Source organism: Electrophorus electricus, chromosome 13, assembly GCF_013358815.1.
Source record: "Electrophorus electricus isolate fEleEle1 chromosome 13, fEleEle1.pri, whole genome shotgun sequence".
In the NCBI taxonomy this organism is placed as follows: Eukaryota; Metazoa; Chordata; class Actinopteri; order Gymnotiformes; family Gymnotidae; genus Electrophorus; species Electrophorus electricus.
In genome coordinates this window covers 15575914-15596949 of record NC_049547.1, presented here as the reverse complement: position 1 = coordinate 15596949, position 21036 = coordinate 15575914, and the positions used below count along the sequence as shown (strand labels likewise).

Genomic DNA, 21036 nt, shown 5'->3' with positions numbered 1-21036 from the left:
AAAGGAGACTGCCGAGCTTTCAGATACTTCAAAAGAACATGACCTCACCACTCAATCTGCTCCGGCTCTCCTGAAATGTCTGTGTGCTTCTGGTGCCATTTTCCAGGGTTGCAGAGCAGAATGTAACAGTAGAAGCCACACAATGCAATCAGTGATGTGTCTGTACTGCGGTATATGAAACTGAGCATTTGCTACCGGCTCTGGCCTTGGCAGACAGTAGTCATGTTAAAGCTTTAACAGTGGTTGTATTAAAGACTAAATCATAGACGTGTTAAAGACCACATGTGCTGCCACCTTTGGTTCCTTTAGCTATGCTAGCACCTGTAAGAAGTCCAGCACTGATGAGTCATGCTCTATTTTTATTTGCCAGCCTTTTGATATTTAAAAATAATGCAATTAATCATATCTGTTTTAGCAAGTTGTTAATCTGCAAAGAGGAGTCGTTTTAAATTCTCCTTAAGCAAGAGCTTAATACCTGACACTCAGAGCTGCTGTGTTGATGGCAATTTTATCTCGAGGGCACTGTTTTTTTTGCTTGGACGAAGGCACCATGACACTTTGAGTTCGAGTCCTCACTGTAATGATTGCCTTTATTGAATTTTGTTCTCTGGGGAGAGAAGAGGCTGCCAAGCCGACCGGCCTGAGCACCTCTTTGTTTCAGTCACAGAGCAAGAGACCTCCCCTTCGGAAAGTAAACATGCTCAGAATAATGTTTGTCACAGTTGAGAAAATGATGGAGGGTTTTGTTTTGCATGTGTATGTGTGTAGGTGCACGTGCGCGCGCGCGCGCGTGTGTTTATTGCCTGAGGTGGGATGAACAGAGCGAGCTCTATCAAAATCCCATCTCTTCCCTCAGCCTTGCCGGTTTAGTCTATATCCTTTATTTCTTTCAGCTACAATGTACTCTGACACATTTAATATTAGCCTGGTGTTAAATCTCATAGTGTGACTGCTTGCCTCTTTTCTGGAGCCCTATCGCTTTCCTCCATCGACACATCTATAGTTGTGCGGATAGCGGTGCGGGGAGGCTAAACGCGTAGCAGAGTTTCAGACTGGGGAATATGAATTCCTTTCATATCCTTTCGTGTGTGCTGCGTGTTGCGCTAAACGCATTACGGCAACCCACAGACATTCAGAATTGGTTTCTGCACTGTTTTTGAAGGCATTACCTTCTGAGAAGGAATGACTCGAATCTCCTCGGAAGGACGGTGAGAGGAGCCCTACATAAAGTCACCGAGTTTTGCACGCACTTAGCACAGTACCGATCTGTACTGAATGTCAAATTTAAATCAAAACGACAGTCACGACGAGAAAGGTGCATGTGAATATGTCTCCGAGCCAACCTTAATACTCCCTGCACTATATTATCTTTCTGTTCACAATCTTATGTGAGCAGTTCAAGCCCAATTGCTTGGCTGATAGATCTGAAATCGTCTGCCCTTCATTGTCACACACAGTGCTGTGCTGGTGACCCTCTCTCAGGATCACTCCGTGAGGATCACCTGAATGCGTAAGCTATTCTATTCCAGATATCATTTCGGGGGGTGCGTGTGTGCTCATGTGTGCACACGTGACGAGAATGAGAGCGAACGAGAGAGTCAGAAACAATGAAAGAGGAGGAATATCGAAAAAGCACTCTGCCAAATGTTTTGCTGAAAGGTAGAAAACCTAATGAGGTCCTTTCATATTCGTACTTTACCTGCATTTATTGTGCATTGCGATGACAGCGTCTTATGTTTATCCAGGTTATTTCAACACCACGCACAAAGAGGCTACTTGACCGAATCCGCCACAGTCGCTCGACACAAGAGGCCAGTTTATATTTACACTTAACAGTGCAGTTCGACCTGTCTTTCCCCTTATGTCTGTCCAGAGTCCTCTTGGGTGTCAGAACGCTTTTTGTTCACGTGTGTGGCCTCTGCTCCATCGAGCGGCCGGCTGTGGGGCTGCTGTCCTGATGCAGTTTTAACGGTGCAGCAGGAACCTTGTCTTCACCACACAGCATATGCCACATTAACTTTTCATGATTGATGCTGTACCTTTTCTCCTCAAGCAGGGGACTTCAAAGGCTTGCTGTCTCTTTCTTCAACATCCTTCTGGAGGCTGAAACCTGTGCTTTCAAGTTCGGAGAGCCCACAGTACCTTGAATTATTTTAGGACTATCTGATAAGATCGCTTACCACAATTATAAATTGCATAAATTGGTGTGAGTCTGCGCTTCATTGGGAAGTCTGGACTGTTGCAAAGGGGAACTTCACGTGGAATTTCCATATTTATTCTTTGGTTGAATGAACATATCTGAGACCAAATGAGTACACTGTCATTTCATACTGAGCCATGTCCCAATTAAAGACAGATTAGGCCAACAAACACTGCAATCTGTATTGTACAAAGCCTAGCAATCAGGGATGTGGAACCAGAGATATTTTCTTTATTTTTGGTAAGATGATTTACTGGTGTATTATTACTGATGACTCACTGGTGTTTCTTTAGGAGGACTGCCCATTTAAAAACCTTCTGATTCAAACCAGTGTGAACCTCAGCGCCGTGTCCAATTTGGTACTGTTCTCATAAGCCATGCTCCTTAATGGGACATCTCATCCATGGCGACCATTAGAGCTTAGTCCCTCAAACCCTGGAACACAATCCGAGAGCGCAGAGACATTTGCTTGACACGTTCGATCAAGCTCTCGCTCATCTGCTCCTGCTGTTATAGCAGTGTCCTCATTTGAATGCTTACCATGGTAGGCTTTCCATTAGTGGGTTTGTTTCAAGCTAACAGGATAATTGATTAAAAGCACATCTTTTCTTAATTTAGGCGTTTCTTCGAGTAAACCACTGATACATCTTGCCCTTAAAAAAAAAAAAAAAAGAGGTTCCAGTACATTACCCCATTGCTCATGAATCCGAATCGCATTGGGAGCATATGCCTGTGCTCATCAGTATTCAAAAAGGCATGGTACACTTTGGCTTTTTAATTATTTTAAAAGCTTCTTTACTTGTCCAACACGATGTCACATTAAAACACCTTGATGTCGCACAAATGAAGCATAATAGCCCTTAAGTGCTTTTAGCGGAAAGATTCCGTTCCGATGAAAGATGCGTCCCTTTACCTCTTACTGCACTTATGTCCTGCGACTTGCTTTTCCTACAAACATTTTGGCCAAGGATCAAATGCAGACTACTTTGCTTGGTATCAGAAGTGAAAACAATGTCAAATATCACCAACATCAGCCGCTACGCATACGTGTTACGCGCTGACATGCTCGGATATGGCACGAGACGCCCCACGTCAACTCAATGCCTCGGCAGTTTCATAAGGACGGCGCTCAAGGCCGAGCCGAGGGCGAAAACGGGGAGCGCGGTGAAAAGCGCTCAGCTGTGCTCCTGTAATCTTCACGAGAGTGCTACGCTCTGGGGCCAGATGTTCCGCTTGACGTGATGTTTGAGTAAGGAACAGGCTGGCCAGCTGTCCCCTTCTCTTCAAGAGCACCCGGCACTTTTACCGATGGGGTATAAGGTCTCCACTCCGAACGCCGTACTCCGCGTGATACAACATAAACACTTCGCACCTGTTTGACACCACTTTTTGATCCTCTGCTACAATGCTCTGCAAGATAAACAGACTCTTCAGGAGTCATGATAAACAGACTCCTCAGAGGTAGCAGCCTCTCCAGACGCCTATGTTCGCCTGAAATATTAGCACAGCACGCGTTGAACAGAATCTGAGGTGCTCCAGTCAAATGAAGCCATGCTTCCCATACAGCTGTAGGTTTTTCTTTGATTTCCAGCTAATTCATTATGTTTGCCTTCATATTAAATGCATGATAATAGTAAAATTCATTCATCAACCCTTCCCAGTGTTGGTCCCTGGATAGAGTTATATTTAACTAGTGTAGGTCACAGCATTCCCTACAGCACCTTTGGAGACCTGCAGCCACAGGAATTATGGCATCTGTGATGCAGGTGGAGACATTATTCATGTCCAAGGCCCAGTCAGAAGTAAAAACATGGAGCAGAGGAGAGGAGTCGCTGACAGCTTCAAAATGCCAGGCGCATTCGCAAACTCTGTGGCCCAGTTGTCTAAACTTGAAGAGGACATTTTAATGGTGTGTCATAGCTTTTTAGTGTGATAGTCATTAAATTTCGATGGGACTAGAGGCCATTTGCAGAATTGGCTGGCAATCGGTATCTGCGTATAAAACCAGAAGGGTATCTATTACTGTTTTATGGGCCAGTTACGTGGCTTGTGTTCAGTGTCCTGGTTATTCACCAGTCTCTATGTCGTGTGAACACTCATGATGAAGGACTCCTATGATATCAGAACCAGTACCATAGCATAATCTGTTCAAATGATTGATTCCGTCAGTTTATATCAGTTATTGATGACCAACTGCTGCTTACTAATTCTGCTAGAATTATTCAGCTCTGTGTGCCGCAATAATGCAGTGAGCTTTAGTTCTCATGTTCTTGCGCTGTGTTTTGTTTCTTTCCCACTCTGCAGCTGGAACCACTTACATCTTTGGGAAAGGGGGAGGCCTCATCACCTTCAACTGGCCGGCCAACGAGCGTCCGAGCACACGCACGGACCGGCTGACCGTGGGCTTCAGCACCTCGCTCAAGGACGGCGTCCTGGTGCGCATCGACAGCGCCCCCGGCCTGGGAGACTACCTCATGCTCCATATCGTGAGTCACACTTCATTTCAGCCCAGACACGTGCTCTCTGGACGCATGCCTTCCTGAAGTGCGCTTTCCAAAAGATGCCCGAGAGAATCTGGAAAATTTCTACTAACAAAACTTTTGCTAAGATTAAGCATCCTCTAAACTTAAACATCACAAAATTAGTGTGTGAATTAAATATATATAAATATACATATATATATATATATATATATATATATATATATATATATATATATAATATATATATATAATATATATATATATATATGTGTGTTTATTTATTCTTTTAAAAAAAATGTAAAAAAAAAAAAACTACTCACAATGATTTCACTGTAAACTGAGAAAATTAAGTAAAGTGGAGACGGCAGACTAGTTGCGTGTAGTGGCAGAGAGCACTGACTGGCAGCACTAAAAGCCCTCTTCTTGTTCAGGGTCACTGGAGGTGACTCCTGCAGTCCGTGCCTCAGTTATATAGACTTCCCTGCCTTCCTCTGCTCCAGCTAGCTGCGCTATCACTGAAGCAAAGCCATTTCACTCCCCGAAACAAAGTTGGCTCTATTCTGGCAAAATGGATGCTGGAGGTGCACTTTGCAATTTCTGAGGCAAGTCGTTTGCGCCGGGCCACCTAATGAAAGCGATTTGATTTGCATTTGAGTAATGCGCTCACTCGGCAGAACGCCCATGCTGGCCGTGCCACCGCAACGGCAATGGAGGCAACTTCGATTCAAAAGATCAAGTGTTGCCCGTTGCAGTATCTGATCCAGGTGTGGTTTAATCTGGGAAGGAACCCATTGTGCGGAGCCTGCGGTCGCCGTGATCTGAAAGCCCCCCCCCCAAAGCTCCAGTGCGGTTTCCTTTCGCTCCTCATTTCTCTCGTGAAAGCAGAGAGGATGTGCGCAAACACAGACATGACAACATGCACCCACTCACACACACATGCACATGTAGTGTGTAAGACACGTGTGTGTGTGTGTGTGTGTGTGTGTGTGTGTGTGTGCGTGTGTGTGTGTGTGTGTGTGTTGGCAGAATATACAAGCTGCTTAACATTCTTGGCACTACCTCTCCACCTCCTAAAACACAGCACCTTTGTGCGCGCGGGTACCAGCTAGGTGGGGGATTGGACAAACGTGAAGAACATTTTCCCCTCTCCCCTACCCATGCTCATTAATAATTAACTTCTGAATGCTAATATATCATCATGCTGCTGGAAGACACACACTGCTGTTCTTTGAATGATACTTTAAAGGGTCCGAATCAGTGAGAGGCTTCCAGTCCATTTACAGTCATGTCTGAAATAAAGCATTTACATCATTTGGTAAAACAACGCTCAACAAAACGGAAGTGCTTGTATGGTAACTTTAGCTGCCTGGACCTACAGTTCTCAACCCGGATAGCTGATATCAGCCTATTTGAGATCGTAGAGCTCCTTTTTAGCTCACACGCCCTGTGACAAGGTTTCTTCTCTGGCAGGAAGTGGTCAGGATGTGAATAATTCAACGCTCAAGCATTGGACGCCCTCGTGGTAATTAACCTGCTCTTTTCAAAGACAAAAGGAGACATTTTCAGACATTGTTTACCAGCAGGGGGCTTTAGCTCATAAATAATATATAGGATAGCCAAAGACCTCGTTTCCTTCGTTCTCTTTCTCTCTTTACTTGATCATGTGTTTCTCCCTCTGTCTCATTCTCTCTCTCTCTCTCTCTACACATACATATAGTATTTTATCTGATATAAAGTGTCATTAAACAACTCCAGAGTCTATGAGATTTGATTTATCAAGAAATGGGTTTTCATTCTCAGATGCATTTTTACAGTCTGAAAAACCTATTAGCTTGTGCATTACTGGAGTGTTCGCAGAGCACGTGATATTCTAACTTACGACGAAGCGTAGCCGGCTTTAGGTTACTGTCACTACATCCACATTAGCATAAAAAAGGGAAGAAGGAAATGCTTCATCTGGTTACATATGCTCGTAAATGAGTGACCTTGTAATTTAATGGGAGGCTGGCACTCCTTTTTTTTTTTTTGTCAGAGGGTGAATGGGGAGTTTTTTTATCTTTCTGTCCCCATCTGTCCACTGGTTTTAGTTGGGGGCGTGGGGCAATCCGGAGGGAGCTCTGCAGGCCTAGAATGGGCACTAAGACCAAGAGCATCTGGTCCTTATTCTTGCCCCTGCTCCAACCCCTCTGTTCCACACACAAACACACATGTGCACGCACACACACACTCACTCACACACACACACACACACACGCACGCGCGCACGCACGCGCCTCATACTGCCACTTCAGCGCCGTTGATGAGAATAAACTGCTGTTGCCAAATGAACTTAAATCTGGAGCACTCTATAAGAGCAATGGGGATTGAGTTGCCCATTTTCTAAGTGCCCTTTCTAAACTTACATTAGTAGCAGTTGGTACTTCCTTTTGATGTTGGCTTTATGTGAATTTCGGTTTTTAACTTTCACACTGGGCACATTACGAGGTTAGTACAAATCTTTGACCACTGAGAACTGGTGGAACATGTCACATTAAATGTTTTACAGCTTAATTATTATTTATTGATCAGTTTTGCTTTTAATTTTATTCTCTAATAATCCTGACATTGACTCTGGGTGAGCACATTTGACTCGCCAGACTATAGATTCTGTCCCAGGGCTCTTAAACGGTTCTGGATTCCTACTGGACAGAAACGAAGCAATTTTTGATAGTAAGTGTCTAACTTTTGTCCTTGGTGGAGTTGGCAGTGGCTGTGAAATACCTTGTTGGATGGGGTCCCAGAGCAACGGAAATGTCAGCGCGGGTATCCTTCAATGCACCGTCTCTGGAATCGGCCAGGCCAATAATGGAATCTGTTAAAGGAGCTTCAAAGTCTATTATTGTTATTGGTACTGTCAGTCATGACTGTACAACTCAGGCCATCCGGATTGCAATGTAGGGTCAAAACAGTTTTCCCATGTAAGAGAAAGAATGTCTTAATTTGAGCCCCTGAGCCTCAGCGCTTCAAACTGTCATCTGCTTGTCACATTGAATAAGGTATTGTTAAGTCAATCAGTAGAACAGTCCAGGGTATGAAATCTGTGAACATCTGTGGCCAGTATGGCTGTAATGCTTTAGCGGACCAGAGTTCTTGCTTCTCTCTCCTCTTTGGCGGATCCGTGGCTGCGTCAGTAACGGGGGAGTTAGGTCCCAAACGCACCATCTGCTTCCTGTCAACACTTGCCAAGGATTATCCCAGTATTCTCAGAACTGTGAGCGCGAGATGTAGCGAGAGAGTGAGAGATCGAGAGAACAATAGAGAGAGAGAGACAGAGAGAGAGAGGGAGGGAGAGAGAGGAGGTGAGAAAGAGAGGAAGAGGGAGAGAGAGAAAGAACAGAAGATTTCCCTGCTGTTTGAACAAATTCACCCACTCAGCACATTCGTTTGAATGCCAGCCCGCGTTTTCGGAGCGCCGCGCTAATTGGAGAAGTTCTGAGCGAAGAAAGTGAAATGCGTTTTTAATCTACTCTTTCTTCTCCGTCTCTAATGTCTGAAGAGCTCTCCTTGCTTGCTTCTTGTAAGAATCCTCTCTCGTCATTATCAGCAAATGCCTTCATTCTGACTGCGAGCAGCAGGAGGTAAGTGTATAATTAGGGGGTGCAAAACTAAAATGGCTCTGCAAATTGCTTCTGTTCAGGCGTAGTTTTTGCAAAAACATGGGCGGTCCGATTTTTCAATTTAACTTTTAAATTCGTGCACACCCAGCACAGAACACATACATTATCGCCTAGCTGAATGCTGAATACAGTTTAAGCAGAGTATTTAGGTATTTAGAAAACATGAACAATTAATCCAAATACACAGCAGGGTGAAATGATATGGTCTGGTGGTTGAAGCTGAATTTAGGCAGTTGTGTGTGTTCCACAATATCAGCGGTGGAGCAAAAAGGTTAAAATGGTCAACAAACCTGTTGACTGAAATCCTATAAGAGGGAAAGATGTCAGAAAATCAATGTTGTTGATCTCTTACAATCATCAAACAGCATAACCACATGCTGCCTGTGGATTTCCAATGCCGCTGCTAACATTACAGTGTTGAGTCACGCCCCCTCAGTCAGAAGGCGGGTCAGGGAGATAAGGGCGGGGCTGCCAGAGGCGCTATACTGCAGATTCACTTCAAATGTCTATTTTATGTTCACTGATGTCATTTACGTTATATACACTGTCAGTTCAGTTAGAAGTAGGAACTGCTGTTGAATTTACCAGTATTTTTTACCAACATCACAATGCCTAAATATTCAGTTTAAATGTGAACTAACAGACATGTATTATAGTTCCACAAAAGGTAATTAAATGTTGTACAATTGTTTCTTTTTTTCAACCCAACATAAAGACTAATGAAAGGTGAATAGTTTCCATAATTTTATTTTAATTTCAGGTAATAATAATAATTTAAAAAAAACTTTAGAGAAACTTTTAATGAGTGTATTATACTGGAGTAGGCCTACCCCGCTTGCCTATAGCAGACTGAATGAAAGTTTCATAAGCCACACATTTTTATTGAGTTAAGGGAAATAATCATAACAGGAATTAAATGCTTTATAGCTCATGCAAAAAGTTAAACATGATAAATGTTCTTCTGTCTGTGTTCAGCAATATAAATTTAACACCAGGCAATAAAAGCTGACACTTCTGGATCCGTGAAGAAGCAGACACCGAGGTCCGCAAACTGGACCAAACTAAAAGACAGAAATCACAAAGAATGCCATTTGCCAGACTGACATGGAAGAGTCAGAAAACATCCAGTACACCACCAGTATTTCTCTTCCATTGCTAGAACCTTCCACTTAGGGAATTCTAAAACTCTTCAGAGTTCAGAGTGGAAAAGTAGCTTGCTTATCTGCAGGCAGTGCAATGATGATACGTCCCAGCTGGCTAAATGAACTTGACATTGGAAAGATTCATCTAAATGCTTTCAGTGTCTTCTTTCAAGACCAAACCCATGAAAAGAATCCAACATTAATCTCTCATGCTGTTGGGTTATGAATCGATATGTCAAGGTTTACCATTACCTCTTAATGCTGTTTGAAAAATCAAAACGCTTCAGTGCTACTGAGCCCACGTCTAGTCACGGTATATTCATATCACGTTCCCTGTGATCACGTGTGACCTAGCGCATGCACACACACTACTCTCTCTCTCTCTCCTCTCTCTCTCTCTCTCACACACACGCACACACACTCAGACACACACACACACCACACATTCACACCCACCCACCCCTGTCTAACCGTCATTACACAATCAGTTTACTTTTCATTTGTGCCTGCGTCTGTACACAGTGGTCAGACCTAGGGCTTCGCCGTGGCCGTGCAAGACTGAGACACAGTGTGTAATCCAATCCCCCCCCAAGGTATTTTCTGATCTGGTAGCTGTTTTAAATTGGCCAGCAGTTGAAAGCATGAAAGACGAACACGAGCCATATCTGAAAAGGGAGCATAATCTGAGCGCAGATGGAGAATAACAAATGCAGATACCCACAAAGGTCATCCTGAAGCAGAGCACATCGATTCTCCTGGTTCACCAGAGTGCAATTGATTCGTCCCGGTTCCTGTTCAGTTTGGGAATATCACTCGTGTAAAAAGTAGAATGCTGATGCTTCCTGAAGGGTTTTCTTCAAAGAGGGTTGGATTTCAAGCAAATGATCACCACTATTTTCTTCTTGTTTCCCTTTACCCTTGACACTGATGAATAGACCACCTTGCATGCTAGAACACAGCCAGTACGGTCCCAGTTTTGAAACGCATCACAAATCATATCACGCCACCGCGAGTGTAATTCAGCACAGCAAAATTGGGAAAATAAAACACAAAAGCGGTAGTGGGCATATTTGTCAGGTCCTGGAAGTGGCGTTTGTTTCAAAACCCTCATTATCTATTCAGCAAGGCTGGCAAGCAGCAGCTGAAATTTGCACTGTGGCATCTGGCCGCACGTTTTAACATTGGCCTGGCTCTCGCCTCAGCCTGGGCCATCAACACAACACGCTGCATATGCTGCCAGCTCTGAAGTGGAGAGCCTAACTCACATGACACGAAGGGTCCAAAGTCATATTTGGCCATGCTAAACAACCCACCCCACCCCCACCCGTCTGCCCACCCGGAGGCTATAAGCCCTGTTGAAGTATGTTTTATGCAGAAAGGGAGGAACTTCTCCGATGCAGCGAGCATTTCTGGGTTAGGGGAGCAAAATGTCAGCTGCTCGGTGTGCGTATTGTTCGGAATGCCTTTCGTTGGGTAATGCTTAAACATTCAAAATCCGAAAGGTTCCACAGTACCCGGCAGCCGCGGAAAATTGCTGCAGGAAAAAAATGATCCAGCAGTAATTAGAGTCAGGTAAATCCATGGCCTTTTTTTCCTGTCTGAGAAATAAGTGTTCCACCCCTACTGTCCTATTTCCTCTGATGCGTACTTACTCGGTATGCAGGGGGTTGTGGGGAGGGAGGGGGGGGGGGGGTCAGAGTGTCAGATGCATGCATTCCGCGAGTTCCTTGCGTTGCCCTTCCATTCGTCTCGCGGGAGATGGTAATTGCATGTTCCGGGGGGCAAAAATTGCAGACCGTGCGACTGCTTTCCCCTGCAATTCAGAATCCGCGGGTCTAAGGCAGAAGTCGGGCAGGAAATGTGTTCATTTGCAACGACCTCCCCCTTCTGAGAAACCGGTGCACCTTCGAGCGTGTTTAAGGGCCACTGTGTGATCCTGGGGGAGGCCATCAAAGCCGCCACGAACAGTAAGCTGAGCAAGGGCACCGGGAATGTGTTTCACCGTGCCTCGCAACTAGAAGCGGGGATTATGCTCCCTATCAGCCTCGATAGAAAATCAGCATCTTAACAGCGTTCGTATTTATTGCGATAGCCTTTAGCACTCCTTGCAAAATTAAAAGTAATGAAGTTTAATTCATCACGTCCCCCTCTGCGTGTTCAGACCTCAGTATACTTTTACGCTGTGTGTTTACTCTTAGAAAAAATACAAGTTGAATCTCTCACCTCTCAATGGCACGGACCTTTTTCAGGCCAATAAATGGGTTTTCTAGGGATTCGGCCAGTCATGCATGCAAAGTACATGCCACATGGGAACAGGGAAATGGAGCCACCCATTGCAAATGCGACATGTTTAATTACATAATCCTCCATTTCACTAAAACATTTGATGAAGCTCCTTGCCTGCCATTTTCCTGAAGTTTAACATCCAAGCCCAGCAAATTCATGTCTTAACATCTTTTCGAAATTGAAGGGAAACCATGCATAAAGAAATAGTCACTTATTTAATTGAGGTTTTGGTTTTTCTTTGCTAATGCACTCCGTTGTGAGGAAGTGGCCAACATTCTCTTAGACAGTTTGCGCATATGAGAAAGTTTTCAACTTAGAAGTTAGGCAATTTTGCATCGCCTTTAATTTTGTGTTACTGCCACCATGCACTACATAAAATGATTGGTTTTATGAATATTTTAGTACCATGCTTTCATGAAACACGATTGCTGTATTTTGCTCCAGATGTTAGGGCTGTAAAATGCACCACTTTGTGATTTTTTTCCTTTAAAGGTCAGCTGTACAAGAGCTTTAAAAATCAACAACTGCAGATAAAACGAGGCTAGCTGAGTAAAGCAGGTGATTAGTAGAGTGCCAGAAAGTTAGTCCGATCATTAAATGATCGAACATGCAGAGCAAGCGGGGGTTTTTAGAGAACAGGAGCGCAGTCTTGGCCCGATGAAATCGCGGTAACCGCAGTCATATTTAACGGCATGCTGTGATGTTTCTAAATGCGTGTCGCCTTCTGTGTTGATATCGTTTTAATACATGTTATCAGGTGTTCTGATATGATTTATGCCTTCTGGCAAAGGTTCTGGAGTGTTCGGGGAAGCTAAATTGCCCGAGGTCCACATCAGTAGCACAGCAGGAGGAGCCTGTGGCGCGGTCACTGCCTGGCAGTCCTGCTGCCTGTCGGACCCGCAGCTGCAAATGAGTCACTCCCATTAGCTTCCCACGTGCTTGGCACCAGGCTTAAGAGGAAAAATGCTGCACGCCGCCTGACGACCTGCCTCTCGGAGCTGACCGCACCAGGGTAGGAGGGTCAAGTAGCGGGCAGCCTTGCGCGAAGCCGAGGAAAAACTCGCCTTTTTCAGTATAAATGCCCCCACGCCTCTCTTCCTTATGGCCCCTTACTGATATTTGGAAAGTGACGCAAAAAGGCTGGAGTCTGTGGCCCCGAACCCCCCGGGCAGCAGCGTCCGGCGATCCCTCTTTCCGGGGAGGACAGCTGCGAATCTCTCCCGTGCCAGGAATGAGAGGCAGACGCTTGGGTAATTACATGGGCTGTCTCTCTCATTGATTTTCCGGCTGTTCATGCAGAGGAGCCGTGAAGCGGTGGATCCAGCCTGTCCTGGCCCGCGAGGTCGCAGCCTCGCGAAATCCGTCCTCCCGGACGAGCCGCCTCTTCAGGGATGCGAATTAGCTAGAGAGACAGGCTTACGTCACACTGTCTCCGTAGTGTGCTTCCTCCTTTGAACCCTGTGCCGCCTCCAAAACGACTCCTGATTACAGACACGGATACTTATCCTGGCGTCATGCCAAATGAGAAACAACACATTTAAATGGTCAGTCTGTGATATTCAACTGTTTGCACTGAAACTCTCACTTCTCTCAGATTCTTAAGGCCACTCCCTTGCAACTGTATTAAGAGCTATTCTTTTAGGTGTTAGGACGCAGCCGTGTTTAAGCGTTAGGCGCTCTCAAAAAAGCTTTGCGTCTCTGCGTACAGTGTCTTGCTTTCGGATGCTGGTGCTATTATTTGCTCAGTCATCAAGAGTCAAGACAGTTCTGTAATTACTACGACCAAAGCTGTTTAGCTGTCTCTCTCCCCGTCAAAGTTGCTTGGCTTCTTGTTGTCTGTTTATGTCCACTGGACGCAGTGTCGGCTTCAGCTGTCGCTCTTCTGGGCTTGACTGGCAGGACTGTCTTCCTTGTTTTGCTGGTGGAATTTTCCTTAAAGCAGACTGTGGTCAGGAAGAGCCAGTCATGTGGAACTGTTTCAGAAAACCCACGTAACCTCCATCACCCCAAATGTCCTCCAGTTTACTTGGGTGAGAATTGCATCCCTGCCAGTGGCCACCTCCATCGCGGCGATCGCTGTGTTTGCAAGAAGTGTCCTGCAAAATGGCAACCCTAACTGTGGTGTCAAATGGTTTCTTTTAAGTGGCTTGTGCTTATAGGGGGCAATCTCACTCACAGCACCAGCAGCGATGCCAAAGACAAACTAAACGAGCAGGAACAGCGCAGGGCTGCTTAAGGACGGAGGTGTAAATGAGTCACGAGTGAAGGCTGCAACAGCGCTTCTGCTCATGGCGAAGAAACTCACACATTACACAGACAATCCATAACTCAAGGCAAACAGGGAGGTACTAAGATATTTATAGTGTATGAAATACAAATATCAGCTCCATCTAATTCAAGAACGCGTGATGTGTTTGTGCTGATGCGGAGAAACAGAACTGGCGAGAGAAAAGTCGCCGATAGGCTCACGTAGCTCATGGCAGTGCCCCACAGCTGGAGTAACCGTGGCGATGCCCACTCATGGCTGGACACGGGTGGAAGCAGAAGGAGGCACGTAGATGCCCGTGTGAGAGCGCCCGCGAATGTGCAGACCGAGCATTTAGTCGAGCGCCTTCAAAGCTACAGGCCGAGCGTCCCAGCGCACCTCGCCCCAACTCACCTGTCGCCCCGGCAGTCCGCGAGGGTGCAGAAATCAGAAGAGGTGGGGGGAAACAGAGGGCTGGTGGACCGAAGAAAGGGAGAGAGAGCTGAGAGTTGAGCTGGTACTTCTGCTCTCTCTCTCTCTCTCTCTCTCTCTCTCTCTCTCTCTGTCTCTCTCTCTCCTCTCTCTCTCTCTCTCTCTCTCTCTCTCTGTCTCTCTCTCTCTCTCTCTCTCTTGCTCTCTCTCTCTCTCCTCTCTCTCTCTCTCTCATTCTCCAGATGTCATACCGCTTGTCTCATGTCTTCTCCACTCCGGTTTGGTTGGAGTCTTGATGAAGCACAGGGTTGTTGCGCACGATGACAGTCGAGCATAACCCCTAACCAAGCCTGCTTGATCCGATCACACTGTCAGCATTGTAGGAGCAGCGCCCACATAATGTGGCTGGAAGTGATATGCTATGATGGGGTGGAGCGCACGTAATATGTATGCACTCTCCAATAGGGGTCTAATTACTGCTGAAGCTTAATGAAGCGTTAGAGTGTGGATGATGTGATGTTGGCTCAAATCTTCCTGTACCTTTTAAAAGTCACTATAGAGTGCAGTCCTCCCTCTGTTAACAAACTGAAATATGAGGATGTAATAAAAATGATAATAATAATACTCATAATAGTAGTAGTAGTTGTTATCACTTTCACTGTGAATGAGGAACATGTCGAACAATGTAATCATCCATTAAGAAATCTACAAGCTCAATGTCTGTAATAATTTGCCTCTCCCCTCACATTTTGTATTCAGATAAGAGAAATAAAGTTCTCATTGAATTCCTTGAAAATATTTACAACTTTATACATTCGGAACCTTTGAAGGACATTCACTTGCAATATCTACACCGATAATAGACTAGCTCACACCACTTTTATGTACTATATATATTTTCAAAAAAGAAACTGTTTTTCACACTGTCAGCAAAACCTTTAATACTGCAACTTTCCCCCTCTATGTTGTTCTCCATTTTTCCGTGTTCGAGTGTTGATGTAGCAGGTTCTAGCCAGATTAAATGTTGCCTGGCAGATGCCGGTGTTGTGAGGACCTTGGCAAGCTAGCAGTGAATTAAAGAGCTCTTTCTGCCTCATCACCACGTTTGATATCTCCATAAGCCACTCTGAAGGTTCCAGGTCCTTAGCACAGATGCTCTCGCACGCACAGGCCTGTGGACACCCTCCCCCCTGCCCCGGGCCCCTGGGATTTTCCTAACAATGAACCGTGTTTTTTCTGGCAAATTTCATCTAGGTTCAAAAAAAGAAGATGCTTTACATGCATCGCAAGGTTTGTTTGGTTTTTTTTTTTTTTTTGGTATCGTACTTTTATTAATAATGCTGTATGAACACAAAGAGGATCAGTGTTGATTTTTTGAGCAAAGATTTGGATCAGTGTGCAGTACAGCTTCGAGACTCGTTGATGATGCGTTTTGAGCAGGTTATTCAGGACTCTTCAGGTTTCTGTGCCGTTTTCCGGTCTAATTGCGTAATTACCGGGGGTACCCCTTCTGCCTGCAATGGTCTTAAACCCCCCAGCATTCACATCGTCACTCTTCATTCTCAACTGTCGCCTTAACAGGACCTTTAAATCACAGTTCAAGGCATATTTTAACCACGCCATTTCCCAATTATGGTCCATCGTGTTTTGAGAAGTGGCAGCACATTTCAGCTGCATACCTTGGATTATTTTTTTTCCCAAATGTTAGCTCTTCGTTCAGCGTTTTCACCGTCTGTCGTCATTGTGTCTAAGAAGGTAGACATCGACCCCTGGGCCCACCATGTATAACAGCACCAGGATAAATGCCTTGACATAATCGTTCAGATATGTCATCAGACGAATAATGATGTAGTGTCAGGAATATTGTACGCATAGTTATGACCATCACGGCCGTGCAGGATTTTATGAGAAGCAAAAATACAATAAAGAAACAAAGTGTTGATGGCGTTTTTGCAAGGGCGATGCCCAGTTTAGTGCCCAACTCGAAAACATTGACTTTTATCTGACCTCGCCCGTTTATTGATGAAGCAATCAAGTGCAAAAAAATCGTCACTGTCACTGTGTCTTTACTGCCAATAGCAACACGCGTCCCTTATCAGCTGCGTGCACATGACTCTGAAAGAGAGAAGCAGTTCATTTTTTATCCTCTTATCAATTTCTGCAGGTGATACAGAGCAAGACGCCTCTTTCCTCCTGCAAGCCGAAGCAGGAGTGCAGCCTCGACGCGATCGAGCACTTCAATAACCGGAGCTCTCCTACAGCGAGCACTTCAAATGGCCATCTATTAGAGAAGCATTTCACCCTACAAAAAATAAACAATGCGCGTACTCTTGTTTTATTTACACAGCAGTGTTCATATCTTAAACAACGCATTCCTTCATTCCCTTTATAGTATCGTAGCTATTGTCTTTTCACAGTCACGTAAATGCAACACAAATTCCCGAAATATGTTTTGTCATTATTTATCTCTAATTATGTTCTGCTTTCTTTTATGACTTCATTCATATGAAACCCAGCACAATTGAAAAACTTACCCATGACACCTAGAAACACCACTACATTCTCCAATACAAGTTACAGTTAAGACGTGTTCCTTTAAACTTATGTTCCATTAGCTCATGTTTTTAGTTACAATTTAAAATAAAGTGAAAGTTTTTTACTGCTATAAATATTTTACATGGTTATACATACTGAATCCTTCTACAATAAGCAGGCTCTTTGTTGATTGGGCAAGAGGGGGATTATCACCACCTAGTTTTCTGAGTCGCGGTTGCTTATGACCATAGTTTTAAATAATCTGTCATTGTTTTAAACTCTGTGTGACAATCAGTGTTTTTCCAGCAGTCCCTGGTCCTGAACGGATACATAATAATAAGTAATTGGATGTGCCAATCATTCCAGGCTTGGGCAACAGGAGACACATGCATTTGCTTGAGAGCAAGGACATAGATGGACACTGCTGAATACATTTTGTGGCACCCATTTCACCCAAACAATCTTACACACACACACACACACACACTCACACACACACACACACAAGATTTACGGATATTTTATGCTGAAATTTGTTGTGGTGATTCGGAATCGGAGTTATACTTTATATCTTAATGAGTTAACAGCTAAACACTCAAAAATTCTTGATGGACACCAGCAAAACGTGAGAGTAGCTAATAATAGAACTCTATAGTCTTGCTAATAATTCCACAGCTCATTTGAGATGCAGTGTACATTGTAAATAGTTATATTGTTTATACCAACCTTAGTATGCACCGTATTCTGTAAACTTGTCTCTCATATTTTCCTCGCTCCTATGAGCTGTGAAAATATCTGAATTGGATGAAGAACAAGAGAGACTGACAGCTGGATGCCTGGTAAAGACAAAATGAGCATTTCTGTGGTCAAAAAATAATGCAGCATTTATTTTTTCATAAAGTACTGGGCATGCAAAGCAGTTGGGAGTACAAAAACGATGGGAATTCAAAGACGGTACAAAGATGAAGGAAGCAGCTCTTACCTACTGATTACATCTGGTTAATGTTTTCACAGTATCGTGCAGTGCAAAGATATCACCATGGTAAAAGACGAACCATGTCAAAGGGCATGTTTTACATCTCTATATTTAAAAGCACTCGCATACAAAAAGTAATGGACACCAATAAAAGATTAAAACAAAGCAAACAAACAAAAACCTCAGAGGCATTATCTGAAAATACTTTTGTAGACTGCTTTGCTCTCCACGTTTAAAATGCATAGAACTACAGGAAGAGAAAGAAAGGTTAAAAGATTTGGGAAACTATGCATCGAATTTTGGCGAGTCTTCCAAATGAACTTGAGAGCACTGGCTGGGTTTTCCTATCCAGAGATCTGAAGTGATAAATCCACTGCATGATGATAAATTGCATCAGGGGAGATGTTTATCACCTGCCTTCATTTTCCATACCGCTGTAGATAAGTACAATGCCAGATCTGGTTTAACATAGCCATAAAATACGCTCCTAACAACCCAGGAAGCTTAAAACAGAGAGAGGTGGGAGGAGGATAAGGGGAGGAAAGGAACCGCTGGATCATACGTGTATGGGAATGTTGTGGGGTTGGGAAAGAGAGAGAGAAAGAGGAGAGAAAAAAAGATGTAAAATTATGGTGGGGAGATGGGAATGGGATATGGGAATGGCTACTTTTGCTCAGAACGGAGCACAAAACTGGACTAACAACGTAATTCTGTCACAGCCTGTTTGTGCCGTTTTCTCTTCCATACATCTCGCTGTCGCGGCTGCTGGAGTTTCAGATTCCTCTCTTTTCTCCTGCTGGGGCCGTGCTGCGTGATTTAGAGCGCGGGTCCCTGCTCCTGTGCCTGCACTCAGCTATTCGGATCTCATGGCGCTAACCCTGCATGCTTCCCTTTGCCATTAATCTTCCTTATCTCTCTATTTGAGCTAGCGCCATTGATTAAGGCCACTTTCCCAGTGTTATTTAAATCAATGAGCCAGAATTCTGCAGCCCAAAATGCAGGGGGCACAGTCGACTGATGAATTCTTTTCATTAAGTGGGCAAGTTTATCAGGCATCACCAATGGAAAGAGATCGTTCAAGATCCAAACCAGAGCAAAACAAGGACAATTGGTAGCAGACTCCACAGGCCTTTGTTTGTTAAAAATTTTATATGAAGCAAAATTATTATTATTAACTAACTATATTATACTTATGCTTAACTTATTTTACTCATTCCTATTAACTCTGCCCAACATGAGATCAAAAGACTTTAGCGGTTTCCATTGTTCTGTCCATTTCAGGAACAAGGGAAAATTGGCGTCACTTTCAACATCGGGACAGTCGACATCCTCGTGCAGGAGAGCAGCATCCCGGTGAACGATGGCAAGTACCACGTGGTACGTTTCACAAGAAATGGTGGCAATGCCACACTTCAGGTGGACAACTGGGCCATCAACGAACACTTCCCCTCAGGTAAGACCTCCCAACCATCACTTTTGAACATCTGGATGATGAAATCAACAAGATATATGGACTGCACTCAGCATTAGACTGCAACTGCTTTTGGGAAATTTCTGGAGTCACATTTTGGATGATAGTCATGTGGTGTGACCGAGTTGGTTAAAGTGTTGCGCTTATGCGGACATATGAATACTAATCGACAACAGGTGGCTCCTTAAGTTCCAGTAGTGCACCACTGCCTTTCTTTATCCAACCATCCTTTATAATTGATAAAACTGTAATGTCACACTTGGGAACTCTTCCTTCACACTGACAGTAAATTACATTGTCTAGACTTTATTACTTCATTGTTGTCTAGTCTTCTTTATTACTATTGGAGTATCCTGTCTCCCTTTTGGGAGATGTAAGGCATAGCAGCCAAGACCAATTTTCTTTGCACATGTCTAGATTTAAACCCTCTGAACAGACATTTGGCTTGCCCCTTTGATATTGGTTCAGCTATTTTGTGCCTTGTGCTCCGAAGATAAGCCAGAACAACCCAATGAATGCCAAGAGGAACATTATGTACGAGCTAGTGTCCCTTAAGTTCTGACTTTAATAAGTGGCTGGACACACAGGCTCCAAAATCACTTTAATAGTCACAATGACTCGGTGCCCCCCTACTTATGGGATGCCTGCGTCCCTTTAAAAGTCTCTGTCTCAAATTTTTAAGGTCACCGCGGCTTAGTTGAAAAATTCATTAGATAGGGATACTTCATCAAACAGTACTGCATTAGATTATTAAAAATACTGACTCATCAAAAGTGGATGCTAAGGATGTTTTCACTTTAATGCGGATGCCAGGAACCGTTTCCTGTCCTAGGATCCTTGAACATGCAGCGTTTCATTAACAAGGGCTGAGTACCCAGTGCTGATTAGCTGCAACCCTCACGCAAGACCCAGTTGAGATATGCACAGCCTGCATCCTCTGAACATGTGCATGCCCTGGGCCATCCAGACACTGATGCTGCCATTCCACGACTTCAGAAGTGGTCCCCCCCCCGCCCCCCAATCCCACCCACCCCACGAGGGACAGGGTAGAGCGAGAGTCATGGGAGTGGGAGCGGAGTCACTGCAGAGTGTGGGCCCCAGTCTTTACCCAGCACTACTGTGCGCCATGACACATTATGCGTTTTGCTTGATAATTGCTCATGTTACGCTAATATGTTCCACAAACAGCATTGCTGTTTGTTTTTAACCAAGTATGTTTTTGGCAACTTCATACAGCATCATTTTTATACCAGCATTTTGTGTGGACAACACCTCTGTATAGTGCATCATAGAATTAGTATATCAAAGTATGTTCAGGTTTCTGGTTCAGCTGTCGGGTTTCTGGCTCGTAGAAGGTAATCTCATTATTTTTCAGTGTTTCCTTTCTTCCAGGCATATTTTCCATAATTATATTAGACAAATTAGACTTTAAAAGCTGTCATTTTCCACTGTGACCATGATATTTGTAACTTCTTTAGAAACACGGAAAACAACGTGCGCACTGTAGAGGGAGGTCAGAGTCTTGCACCCCAAGTTTCATTGTCCACAGACTATCATTACTGCCATGAGAATATATCACTGGTGTTATGAATGTCTGTGGTATACAGCAC

General features: G+C 44.2%; 1 protein-coding gene across 35 annotated transcripts in view; it reads left to right on the top strand.

The window, feature by feature from the left end:
* Positions 1–21036, top strand: part of nrxn3a (neurexin 3a) — a 254250-nt gene that overhangs the window by 172291 nt on the left and 60923 nt on the right. For all 35 annotated transcript variants that reach the window (XR_004776805.1, XR_003410078.2, XR_003410077.2 and 32 more), the window contains 2 exons: positions 4505–4686; positions 19237–19408. Coding sequence is in view for 32 of the 35 variants with exons in the window: in XM_027001511.2 (XP_026857312.2) it covers positions 4505–4686; positions 19237–19408 (354 nt within the window). In the remaining 3 variants the exon portion in view is untranslated. The remainder of the gene's footprint in view (positions 1–4504; positions 4687–19236; positions 19409–21036) is intronic.